A 12,576-nucleotide genomic window follows, 5' to 3' on the forward strand; every position below is an offset into this window, starting at 1 on the left:
CTGGCAACCTCTTTTCAACCCTGGCAGTTAATAAAGCTCTCAGTTCACCAATTTCTCTTTCCTCCCCTCCCTTTACAAATACAATCAATTACAAAATCAGAGTAAGAGTACTTGCAGAAATTAATGCAACTGTCAGATAAACAGAGCCATAGAAATACACAGCTCTGCATCCCTCCCCATGTACAAACACCAGTGCCACGCCAGAACCCTTACCTGTGAAACTAAGGGCAAACAAAGCTGCAAACTTATTCACCCCCAGATTGCTGTTCATTTATACAGACTCCTACATGTTATCCCAACTGGGGTAGCAAAAGCCATCCACACACCACCAGGCAAATACCACACCATCTGGCAGGGGCAAGAAGGGAATGTGCAGTCACTACACAATCATATGGGCACAGAATACAATCCCCACGCACACCTCTTGTTTCTGTAGTTTACAGAAGTGAGCTATAAAAGATCAACAGTACTTGCTTTCTTTGGGGGGAGGGGAAGAGTTCCTGAAAGCAAACCATTTTGCAAGGCAAGCCCAATGCCAAACAAACCACCTCTGGGATCTGGGGATGTGCTGGGAGACAATAGCTGGCTCCACTTCTTCCCTTTCTTCAATCCTAATTACTACTACCTTGTGTAGCTAATTTGCCCTCTCTTCTTTCGCATCCCAGCCCGCAAAGCCTTGTTGAGCAAGTCCTCAGAGGGTTCAGCAGCCAGGAGCACAAGGTGCTGCAGTTACATTATGTTTTTTCCTTAGATTAGAAAAATTTTATTTTTCAATAAAGACAGTAACATTTAAAATACGAAAGTCCCCCAATATAACCCAGGAAGAGAGAACAATATTTTAAGCCTCTTCGTACCTTCCCACAAAACCCTGAGGTGGGACCAGATTTCCCTGCCTCATTTGTGAACAGAAGATTGATAATGTTTCTGCCAATATTGCCCTCATCTCTCATGGAAAAATTGAGCACCAAATGTCAGGCTGAACCGGAGAATCTGCCCAAGGAACAGGTACAGTTCTATTGTTTTTGTACTGGCCAAGCCACTGCTGACAAAAGTACTGACAGGACACCAAAGGTACGCTGGGATCCAAGCCATTGACAATCTGGCTCCAAGTTGCACAGCCTTCTCCTCCCTCTCAATGCCTGTCAAGAGACAGGAGTGAGTCCTACAGGTTCTACCTACCTAAACGTGACTGGCTCCAGAAGAAGGCAGTAGCATGAACTTCAGTCTGGCGCAAGAGGATGCTACAGGTTGGCTATCTGACCCCTGGCAGGCTGACTGGAATAGGGAGGACATAGAGAAAGAGTAGGGCAAGTGACAAGTATCAGCTCTTCCATCTCATGGCTCTGCTGCCTCTCACATGCCTTCCATTTTCATTTCCTTTGGAACCTCCCAGAGCTATAGCCTCCTGGGGTTGTCATGCCTTACAGGACGGTATTTTACACCCAATATTCACTGGGAGGATAGTAAATATTTTTCCTACCAGTGCCAAACTAGGTACCATTCTGAGATGGCTAGAAAGGAAGGGAGCCTTCCCAAGGCCTCTAGGCTTTTGCTGCAGTTCTAGAGCTTCTGCGGGTGGCTCTGTAGAACGCCTGGCTCCATTCCTAGCAACCCCATTCCCTGGTCCATTAGTCACAGCAGGCAGCTTCTTGTAGAAACTGTTCAGCTACACAAACCCTTATACCAGCAAGGCAGCACATTATTAAGTAAAAGCCATTTCCAAGCAGTTAGCAGAGCCAACACTCTCAAAGGCAACACGACAACTGGTCCTGGAAGGACCATACTTCATAAACTATCACTGAGAACTTAAAAGAATCATTGTTCTGGTGTAAAACAATATTGGTGTATACATCCTGTGCTCCTTGGTAGCAATTAGCTAACCAGAAGTAGGCAGTGTTGCCCCTCTCTTTCCCAGCTCCTCGAAGGTCTCACACAGGGACAAATAAACATGGGAGTTATGTTGGTTCCCACAGCAATTAAACATCTGTGAAACAAAGCAGTGGAACAAGGATCCCTTTAAGAGATGGCAATGCCTGAATACAACTGGAAGCCCACAGGAAACACTGCTCAGGTCTGTGGAGACCCACAATGCAAAAAGCGCTCCAACTCCTCCATCCCTGCTTTTGGCAAGGGTGTGAGGGGAGAAAAGGACTTTCAGGGCATGACAAGGAAAGAATTTTCTTGCAAGCAGGTTGTGCAATCCCGAGCCTCAACTGCTGTATTCAGAACAGCTTTTCTTTAGGGAAAGGGAACCAACACTAACCCTCTCTGAGGCTGGTGATCTCCAAGCCAAAGCTAGCCAGCAGGCAGAGATGATCAGATGAACAAAAAGGATTTGGTAAGCCATTTGCCAGCAACAGGACATCTTCAGAGAGAAGGGAAAGGCGGCCAAGCAGCTTCAGAGCTCCATCCCGGTACAGCCTGCGACCTGACAAAGAAAGTGGAAAGAAACATCAGCCAGAGACTGGTGCTGTAGATTAACTCTACACACTCAAAGAGGGATGCTTGTCAATGCTTTCCTGTTCTTTCCCTGATGAACAGAGACAGCCTGCACAAACACTGCAAGCACCTTTGAGCTAGATGTGAAAGAAGAGAGCAGCATATAATACTGCTGCTCAATGGTTTCACACTTGCAGGCACAGGAATCAAGGATATACTAAATTCACCAGGCAGTTGCTCCATGGGAAGATCCTTTCATGGCAGCAAGTCCTAGCAATAGGTCCAGATTCTCCGCTGAGGAGGAATTAAACTCTTCATTCCTAACCTCCTCCCCAAATGTTGCTTCCACTTTGTGCATCATTTCAAAGTCACATCCTGTAGATCCACCCCAGCTAAACAAAATGCACTGCTCCACACCAAGCTGCACTGTGGCATGCCTCACAGCCCTCTCCCAATGTCACAGGGACAAGCCCCACACTGCCACACTTACGCCCTCTGTTCCCATTCTCCACAGGCTCTGCCGAGTAGAAGATATAATCGACAGTGGCTCCAAGCCCCATGGGCATCGTTGTGACCTCGGGGCATCCCCTCTGTGGCAGGAAGTGGCTGTACACAGAGGTCAGGTTGAGGCCATGCTGGATAATGCCTGAAGACCTGCACATGAACAGCCACTGTTTACCAAGGAAGGAAAGAGAATGATACAGCATTCAGTACTACATTTGCAGCTGAACTTGGATGATCCTTTGCTGATGCAACTGTCCAAACTATTTCTACTTCGTGAATACATAACAGGCTGCCTTTCACAATTATTCACTCCACTTACATCAAAGACAAAGCAGACTATGAACTTCCTTTGTCTCCCATACCCAGTCCTGTCTATGCCCTTCATTCTCAGCCTCACCAATGCAATGCTGACAGAACAGCGCGCAGCTGCTGGGACGACCCTGGGTGGATCTGGCTCTTCCAGAGAGCCCTCCTTACTCTCTGCCACCCTCACATCTATTTCAGTCTTTACTTCAGCCAGATATTCAGTGCTCAGGAAAACAAGACTGGGCTTGAAGAGTGGGGACATTGAAGGTGCACCAAATTACCTTGGGATGAATGGTTGGGGATCGGGGTCCTTCACCATGGCAGCAGGTTTGGGCCAGTGTGCAGGGCAGTCTGCAAAGGAGCAAAGAGATTCCAGCCAGACCTACACAGATCCTGGAACAGGCTGCTCATCCCAAGTCTGAGAAGCTTCTCCTGAGACCAAATGAATCTTTTTGCCCAAGAAGAGCAGATTGCTTCCACTCACAGGCACCTTAAAGAAAAATATTCAAAGGAAACCCCAGCTCTAAGACTAACAGGAACATCCAGAGAGCCAGTCAATGCAAACAACTGAGAAGTCATATTCTGTCATGCTAATGACATGCACTTAAAGCATTTAATATTATCAAAGCTCAGGGTATTTCAGCCTTTGCTCACAAAGGAAGTTCATTTGCCTGAGCCTACAGCTTACTCAAACGGTGCCTAGAAAGGCAGAACAGAAATGGAGAGAGCAGAACCAGCCATGCCACAAGGCCCAGAGCTGAGGCAGTGTCCTGTGTGCCAGCATCCACATAAATCTATGTTGTGGCCCCTGTCTTCAGGTTTGTTCTCCCCCGAAAAAATCTTGAAACAGAAAAAAAGAAATTTTTTTCCACTTTATAAGAAACAGCCTCCAAAAGAAGCTGAATCTCAGAGCATCTCTCATACATAGTCAGTGTGTATGAGGGTGGTAAGACTGCACTCCTCTGAGCTCTCATGGAATCCATTAGTAATCACAGAGCCACAGAAGGCACCCTTCTGCCTTCCCCTTTTCTTACCAGGCATTACCTCCACCTCACATTTTCATCAAAATAGAGCTAGGAGAGTTACAAGCTGAAAAATCTCCCATTAATACCTGGTTTAGCATCTGTCACACCTTCCAAGAGGACCAGCTGCGGTGGTCGTTCACAGGCAACATCACAAAAATGAAACTGGAGCAGGAAGTCCCGGCTGTACTTACGTCTGCCTACAGAGAAAAGTACAAGTTAAAAGAAGAAAAGAACTGCAGCAAAGTCCCATCTACAGGGAACATCTGCATACTCTTTAGACCTTTAGACCTCTTTAGTTTGAGAGAGATTTTTGTGCCCAAGCACTATGATACCATGAGAATGGGAATAACTTAACCTAAATGTGGAACAGAACAGATGCATAAATGTAGAACAGAGCAGAGTCATTGCTATCCCTTTAGCTAATGCAACAGTCACGGTCAGCACCTTGATGAAGCAAATTAAGAAGGTCCCCTCCGAGACACCACAAGTTCAAGGGACCTCTAAGCAGATCAGTTAGTGTGCAACTCAAGTAAAAGTCTGCCGGGAAATTCTGGATATCAGGTTGAATACAAGGTCTACATTCAAGATTCCAACAAAAGCTATTTAGTATGGGCTCCTTCTTTTTTTTTAATCCTCTCTAAGGACAGTAGAGAACAATCATGATTGTAACTGGGTTCTTACAAACGATTTCCTAACAGTGGTGTGTAAATACTGCCCAAAACTGCTCCCATGAACACCTGCAACTGAAAGCTGCGCCTGCTGAACATGGTATACAACTGCACAAAAACATAAGTCCAGGAATATGAAAGAGATACATAGAGCAATGGTTACTGGTCAGGGAACGTGCAGCTCCTGACTAGAGAAAGATCATGGCAGAAACTGGGCTACAGCAATAGACTCCAGAAAAACTAAATGTAATTAATATACCAAGGAAACAGATAGAAGCAAGGCCCACAAACTGTCCATCCTCAGCAAACTCATGTTCTCAGCACACACTGGAGCTCACCTGGTTTTTTTGGCTGGCAAAGGGCAACATATTGGCACTTGTCTGTTACACCCAGTGAGCTCGGCCACAGTGGGGCCAGCAGTTTCCGTGAATACAACTGTTGGGAAAAGTCTTCCTGACCAGACACCTGCAAGGAGGCCAGAAACAGGAGAGGAGACATCATCAACACAGAGGAGAACTTCTGCAAGCTACTATGTATATGTATATGTGTATATATATATATGTGTGTATATGTATATGTATATATACATTTGCCATGAGCAAGACAGGAGAATGCCCTCAACGAAAGGCATGAACTAAGCTATTCAGAATATGGTGCACGTATAATAAACCTTCAGCTGTGGGGAAGGGATATCGTTAGCTAAAAATCACCCGACAAGATACTTTGCAGGCATCTATTATTGAACTGATGATTTAGCTTCAAAGCCAAGGATGTATTTGATCATGGATACACGATAACAGGTAACCACAAGAGACTCTAGCATAGGTGCCCACTTCAAACTGTTTTCAGATCAAACATCCACATAAAATTTCAGTAAGTCTTGGTGGAGTTGTACTCCCCTACACTTCCAGTCACCCAGGCACAAAATCCCATAGCAAGGGAGAACCAGGACCTGAAATTAAGTGGTCTGTTATCAGTGGTCTGCCTCAAGCAAAACCAAAAGAGCAGTGGTGGAAACACACACACATTTGTTTGCTTCTTTCCCCAGCGGTGCTGGAGGCTTTGGGAAAGACTGCTGAATAACTGAATTCAGTATTCGGGCTACTTCCCCATGAGAGAAGGAATGCAGCCATGCATTTCTCTAGCAGCATGCAATAAAGAGCCACCCAATCCCAGTTTTGGCTGGCACCTACCTTCCATGCTGGCATCCCATGGTAGGAAAGCTCACCGTTCCGGATGAATTTGTAGAGTGGAGAATCAGGTACAGAGTTCAGGTCTCCACACAAGATGACAGGATAATAGCCGCCTTCAGTAGTTTTTGCAATCTTGTCAATCTCTGCTAGGAGCAAGGCCATCTGGGCCAGTTTGATATCTCCCCTCCGGGGATTAAACAACACATGAGTGTTGGCCACACACAAAGGACTGACTGCCTTCAGATCTAGGCCCTCTGGCAGCAGAGGCTGTAGCAGCAGCACCAAGCCCACATTATCTCGATTGAGGATGTCCAGGCCAGGCCGGAAGTATTCTATGGGGCTGAGGCTGATCAGCTGGAACCTACTGTGCTTATAGCACACTGCACAGCCATCTGTCTTTGTTCCGGTTCTCCGTTTATAGAAGCATGCAAAGCCTGAAAAGAAACCATCACCTATTAAAAGGTTTGTCCAGTCACTACCTCAGGCACCCCATATCAACCGGGGAGTTCAGCAAGTCTGTGTAGCAGAAGAGGTTCCTACTACATGTGGGTACAGCATTATACCAAATTCTGTTCCAATAATCACAGTTTATCATTTATCATTGAGGGTATTTTCTCTCTCCTTGTCCTTCTAGGACCCTCCCAGTTTTGTTACTGTGATCTGTCAACTCTGAGAGAGATCATCTACAAACGAAAGGGTAAAGTCTAGACAGATGCTTCACAAGTAGGGCCAGAAGCACCTGAAAAACAGGAAGAGCTCTCTCAAGACTGAGTGCTTTGAAGATGTTAAGCACTGGCTGGCCAGTCCCATGAGCTGGAGGTACAGACACACAAAAGCAGAGCATACCCATCTCCTTGAATGTCGGTTCCAGCTGCTCCCAGTAATGGTTCTCTTGCACCTCCTGCAGACACAGAACCTGGAAGGAAGGCAGAGACCTCACTCACTCCACCAGTATTTGCTAGTTACCTTGTTTTGGGGAAGGAAGAAAGTGGAAAAGTGCACTCGCATACCAACCCTGCAACCAGAAAGGCCATCACTGCAACACTCTCCTGTACTTTCCAGATAGAGAGCAATAACTTTCTGGGTCACACTAGCTTACCATTCAGTTTTCCAGTGACAAGGCAGAAGATCCTTAATCAGACAAAGAGGACTCAAGGAATAAAGTCATGAAGTCCTCTTCTATGCAGGCTTCCCCTCCTGTGCTGCCTTATAAACCTGATTCTTTCCTCCCCGAACACACATTACCTCTTCTTGCTCTACTTCTGCTGTTCAAAGAAGTTAAGCCCTGCTTATCAAAGTGTGACTAGTTTCTACAGTAACACAATCAAAGCAAGACAGACACCAAAAAAATGTATGCACAAGGCCTCAAACGTTCTCAGAGGAATTAGTGTTCATTTACCAAGCAGGTAGTATCTTCCTAGGACTTTGCCCCACATGGTGGGTTTTGGGGCTTTTTTTAATGCTGTTAGATCAAACAAGGAATTAAAATTCTGGTGACACTGATGTCGGAAGGGCTCACGCATACTCACATCAGGATCCCAGTGCTGGATCTCCTGCAAAAGGTTTGGAAGGCGGTAGTTCCAGTTCAGGATGTCTGGATGACAATGTGCATAGAGATCAAGGCCCTGCTCCACCAGGTCCTGGGCAAGGATGTTGTAAGACATAACTCGAAATTCAAAGAGAGGGGTGTCTTCTGAGACCTGCTCTAGCGCACAGGGCTGGACAGAAAGATCCTCCCAGTCTCTCCATAAAACCTCTATATGCAAGAGACAAAAAGCGAAGTTACAGCCATGCTGGATACCCTGCTGATACTTTTGTTCCCCTGGGACCCAGAAAATAGCCATTCTCATTCTCCAAGCTAAGGTGTTCTAGCCTCTGAGCAAACCCTCACCCACTCTGGTTTCCAGGAGCTCTGTTTGAATGCCTTTGGAGAGCTGTCAATGGGGATGGCAGAAGAGAAGACCAGAGTCAAGCATACTGAAACACTTGACCAGCTTTTGGGTGCTTTTCATATTATCAAGCCAGCACCGGGGAATAGCTCCTGGGAAATGAACGTATATTAATGTTCAGACCAGACAGCCTAACAGCACACAGACTACTAGCTGTGACCAGCCCTCCCTCAGCAAAAACTCACTTAATAGTTTTCACTAGCAGATCCTGTCAATTCTGCATGGACAGATACAATCAGTGTCTCACTGACAGCAAGCCCAGACACAATAACCCTGCAGCATTCACTACAAATGCAAATCCCAAACCAAACATTAGATTCAGAGCTGTTACTACTGACCATGGTAGGGTACCTCTGTTGGGAGAGGACAAAATTGTACCGTGTCCTGAATGGGCCAAGCTGGGGGCTCTGTTGGCACCGTCTCTGCATCATGCGCTAAACTCCAGGCCAGCACAGCTGGGTCTTCATTCTGCACTTCTACCTTGACAGCAGCACAGCCAGCTATCTGGTGGTCTGTCTGAGGCACCACTGCTGCCTGAGGGGCACTGCCTGCTACAGCCACAGTTTCCTCTGCTGGTAATTTTGCCAGTTCAGTCACTGGATGATCGTGCAGTTCTGAAGAAGCCAAGGCGTGTAGCTCTGTAAGCTGCTGACCAGCACACCGGGTGACTTCCGGAGCCGAATTGAGGTCACTAAGGCTAGTCATCAATAGCTCTGAACCTTCTACCCAGTCACTAGTGAACGTAACCGATACTTTCCCCACTGCTGGAACACTCTCACTGGCTGGCAAATTCCCTGCTCCTTCCTCCAGCCACTGCTGGAGAAGGGCTTCTTGCTCTTCTGGGACCGACTTTCCTCTGGCTGCAGCAAAGACACCTTCTATCTGGGTGGACGTGCTCTTCGCCAGAAGCACATTCTTTCGACAGGTAAAGAAAGCATCTGCCATTTAGAAACAAATAAAATGAACATAAGACAGATGGAAATCCCCTCTCACTCACTCTTTTCTTTTTCCTATGCATTTGCTGTACCTCTGTGCAATACAACCATTCAGTATAGCAACCCAAACAAATTACTTCTCTGAATGAAAAAGTTACAGTCTGAATAACTTACCTTGCCTCTTCCTGAATGTTAGGCCACAGTCCAATTGTAGTTACGTCAGTCAGACTCACTGAAACTGTACAGGATGGCGATGGCTTTACCAACTCTAGGGAATGCAGTTCTAACCTATGCAGCACCACAGTCAGCCAAGCTAAAAGGCCTTGTGGAAACTATTAGCTCTCAGCAACACATCCAAAGGTACAGTCTTCTTGCAGAAGTTAGCTGATGGGGTGCATGGGCTAAGAAGCCAAGTTCTTGTAGACAACCACTTGGATCAAGTCTCTTTCCAGGGACTGAGTAAGAAAATAGTGCTCAGCCAAGAGGAATTAATATATCGCAAGAATGTGTTGTAGAAGAAAAACTGTTCTGTTATTAGGAGATGAAAAATAAAGACACAGAGGGACCAACATGTGCAGTTAAAAGCCTTAATAGAGAGAATATATGCACAGAAGATCACCTGATGACTGGCATCTGTGGTAAAAAAAAATTTAAAACCCTGCTGTTAATGTAACACTTGAATATACTAATATTGGGGGGGGGGGGGTAAAGTAGAAGACGACAGGGACTCTTTTCACTTACATCTATATAAGAGATGACGGCATTTACATTTTGCTGTGAATTCTGCACAGACACTCGTCCCTACTGTTGACTAGCACTTTCTGTTGTCTACAAATCACTTTTCTCTACTGTATCCCTGTGACAATCAGTCAGCCAGAGGAGTAACATACAGGAGTCAGCAACATTCATGTATGCTTTCACTGTATCTTTCATGTCAAAGCTTTCTGTATGTGTCAGAAATGGAGCTTTAAGAATCACACTCCTCCCAGTAGTTTTGTAATTAAGTTCATGAACGTCAGAGATGCCAATGCACCAAGGTAATATTTTCGCACACCACCAGCCAGGCACGGCTGTTACAAGAGCCTGTTACTACAGGATAGGAGCTGAATTTGAGAGGAGTCAGCCAGCTGCTCACTATGACCACAGCATGCCACTGGCTGCCACGGGCCTGCGGACAGGTTCAGGCGGGTGGGGTGGGGGTGGCTTTACATCAGCAGAGTCACCAGGGACTCTGAAGTAGCAGCGGGATCTAGGAGACCAAGCGAAATACTGATGCACGCAAAGCAAGAGTCCATCCATGAGTCACCCGCAGGTCTTCGGGGAGTGACAGACCTCTGAGCAGCCCGCCTCCAAAGACCTTCCCAAACCTGCAGCGCAGGTCCGGGGCAGGAGGCCGGGGCCTCCGCGCACGCTGCATCTGCCACTGCAGCACAACAGTCGGCGACCGCCTCCTTCAAAACCCCAGCCCCCCGCGCCGCCCCGGCCCGGCACAGATGCCCGCGCCCCCTCGGCCAGCAGCCCCCGGCCCCCGCCCGCGCGCCGCCCCCCGCTGCCCGAGCGAAGGAACTCGGGGAGCCACGGCGCGCCCGGGCCGAACCTGGCCCCCAGCCCCCGAGACCCCTCCAGCCCTCGGGCTGGGGCGGGGAGGAGGCGAAGGGGCCCCCGCCGCCCGCCCGCCCAGGTTACCTCGGAGGGCCCGGAGGAGCCGCGCCGCCGGAAGCAGCACGTAGCAGAGCACGGTGCCGATCATACCGCCCGGCCTCCACCGCCCGCGGCTCGGCCCCGCCTCAGCAACGCCCTTACGGCGCGGCCTCGGCCTGAGCCCCAGCGCCGCGCAGGCACTCACCGCGCCGGGCTGGCTCGGGCCCGGCCCTGCTCCTGCGCGGCGCTGGGGCTGTGCGCCCGCGGGTAGGCCGCGGCCGGCGGGTTGGGACGGCCCCGGGCGGGGTGAGGCCGGGCCCGTCCCGCGGTGGGGCGCAGGGGCGCAGCCCCGACCCAGGGCCCCGGCCCCCGCTGCGCTCCTGCCCCACACCGGGGCAGCGGTGCGCGGGCCTCAGGAGCTGTCGCCCTAAGCACGTGAAATTTGTGTTTTCAAACAAAAGTTTTCACACACACCCCCACCCCCCTTCCCCAGAAATCCAAATAGAAAGGAAAGGGTCCAGGAATTTTTTCCCCTGGAAAGCCACCGAGCAAATGAAGTCCCATTACACAGGCTTTGCAAGCACAGTTGTTGACAGTCAAGGTTTTGCAGAGCACAACTTCTGTGTAGACAAATGCCATTGGGGATGGCTGAAATAGCCATGTGGGAGTGTGCTTTCCCTTGGTGTGCTGCTCACGGGTCATCACGACTCTGCAAAATCGCTCCCTCTCACCTGGCTATGAGCACATTGTGGCCTTTGCAAGTTGAGACCTGTCACACGTTGAAGTCCTGGCTGAAGTCCACGTTTTTAATGTTTTGCTTCGTTCCACATTCAAACGTGTACAACATCTAAAGGCAAACACATCAAACTGAGCACCGCTACTGCTTTTTACACCAAATACATACCTCGAATGTATGATCCCAGTAGCCTCCTTCCAAACCCTCTTTAAGATGGGTACTTGCAATGAAGTCAAGACTCATGACATGCACAACTTTTGCGAGTGCTGCCAAACTGTTCCCTTGAACCAGCTGATGTCCTATGGGTTATACTTAGACAAAACACTTCTTGAAGTACAACCTGCCTCTTACCCTATTTGTGTATGGTAATTAACTCAATGGGTGTCCACAGCTAGGATCTGAGCAGAGGTTATAATGTATATAAATAATAATCCTGCCAGTCTGATTTTCAAATCTCCAGTTATAAAACACCACAGACCATAGACACAGTGACGTCTCAAATCCCAGAGATGTCTCTGGCTAAACACAGAACTGGACTGTGGTCTTCCATCTCCTGCTGCAATAAGCAAACCTCTGGAACCATCATCGGTTTCTAGTCAGAAAATGGAGGGTGCTCTCCAGAAGAAGGATCTGCAACATTAAGGGCTGATGACTGGGGCATTTAAAACAAGGCTATCTTTAGAAAGGAAAGATCTAAGAAAGTATCTTCAGACCCAACCCACATCAGGAAAATCAGACTGAAATTGGAGAAGAATGTTAGCCAGTGCCACAAAAAAGAAAGGATCTGGACAGCCACAGTTGTTTTGCCTACAGTAGAAAAAGTATTTACAAACTTTGGCAATAAACTCAAAGCTGACAACGGTCATCTGCTTCAGGGTTAAACCTTCCACTGGCTTTTGGGGCATTTTGTTTTATATCCGAATATAACTCTACCATGGCCTCTAATGACTAGACTACTTGAGAGGTCTATGTAGAACCTAGGGGAATAAAACCGCTAAAAATAACCTATGCTTAGGGAAATGAGCTTTTTCTTCCTCTCTGTATAGGCCATAATACGCTGTGTAGGCTACATAAACTTCAAAATCTCTACAAGAGAGTATGTTCACTGAGCATCGCCCATAATGGAAAGATTTCTAAGTGTATGTATTAGTTCTGCTCAACTTTATCAGAAAGCCTTTTC

At 47.8% G+C, this 12,576-nt stretch overlaps 1 protein-coding gene across 8 annotated transcripts in view; it reads right to left on the bottom strand.

Annotated features, from left to right (window-relative positions):
• The window catches only part of ANGEL1 (angel homolog 1), a 164,693-nt gene extending 153,650 nt beyond the window's left edge, over nt 1-11,043 (bottom strand). For 3 of the 8 annotated variants that reach the window (XR_010374434.1, XM_064460441.1, XM_064460440.1), the window contains exons 1-10: nt 10,706-11,040; nt 8,423-9,022; nt 7,665-7,891; nt 6,982-7,051; nt 6,136-6,569; nt 5,281-5,407; nt 4,361-4,471; nt 3,531-3,600; nt 2,930-3,093; nt 2,264-2,428 (exon numbers count right to left, since the gene is read on the bottom strand). Coding sequence is in view for 7 of the 8 variants with exons in the window: in XM_064460441.1 (XP_064316511.1) it covers nt 2,264-2,428; nt 2,930-3,093; nt 3,531-3,600; nt 4,361-4,471; nt 5,281-5,407; nt 6,136-6,569; nt 6,982-7,051; nt 7,665-7,891; nt 8,423-9,022; nt 10,706-10,769 (2,032 nt within the window). In the remaining variant the exon portion in view is untranslated. Of the gene's footprint in view, nt 1-2,263; nt 2,429-2,929; nt 3,111-3,530; nt 3,601-3,624; nt 3,740-4,360; nt 4,472-5,280; nt 5,408-6,135; nt 6,570-6,981; nt 7,052-7,664; nt 7,892-8,422; nt 9,023-9,193; nt 9,252-10,705 lie in introns of those variants that run through there. The other 5 variants (XM_064460443.1, XM_064460442.1, XM_064460447.1 and 2 more) reach the window with 5 other exon arrangements.
• Between the last annotated feature and the right edge of the window lie 1,533 nt (nt 11,044-12,576).

Source organism: Phalacrocorax carbo, chromosome 9 (assembly GCF_963921805.1).
Source record: "Phalacrocorax carbo chromosome 9, bPhaCar2.1, whole genome shotgun sequence".
Lineage (NCBI taxonomy): Eukaryota > Metazoa > Chordata > Aves > Suliformes > Phalacrocoracidae > Phalacrocorax > Phalacrocorax carbo.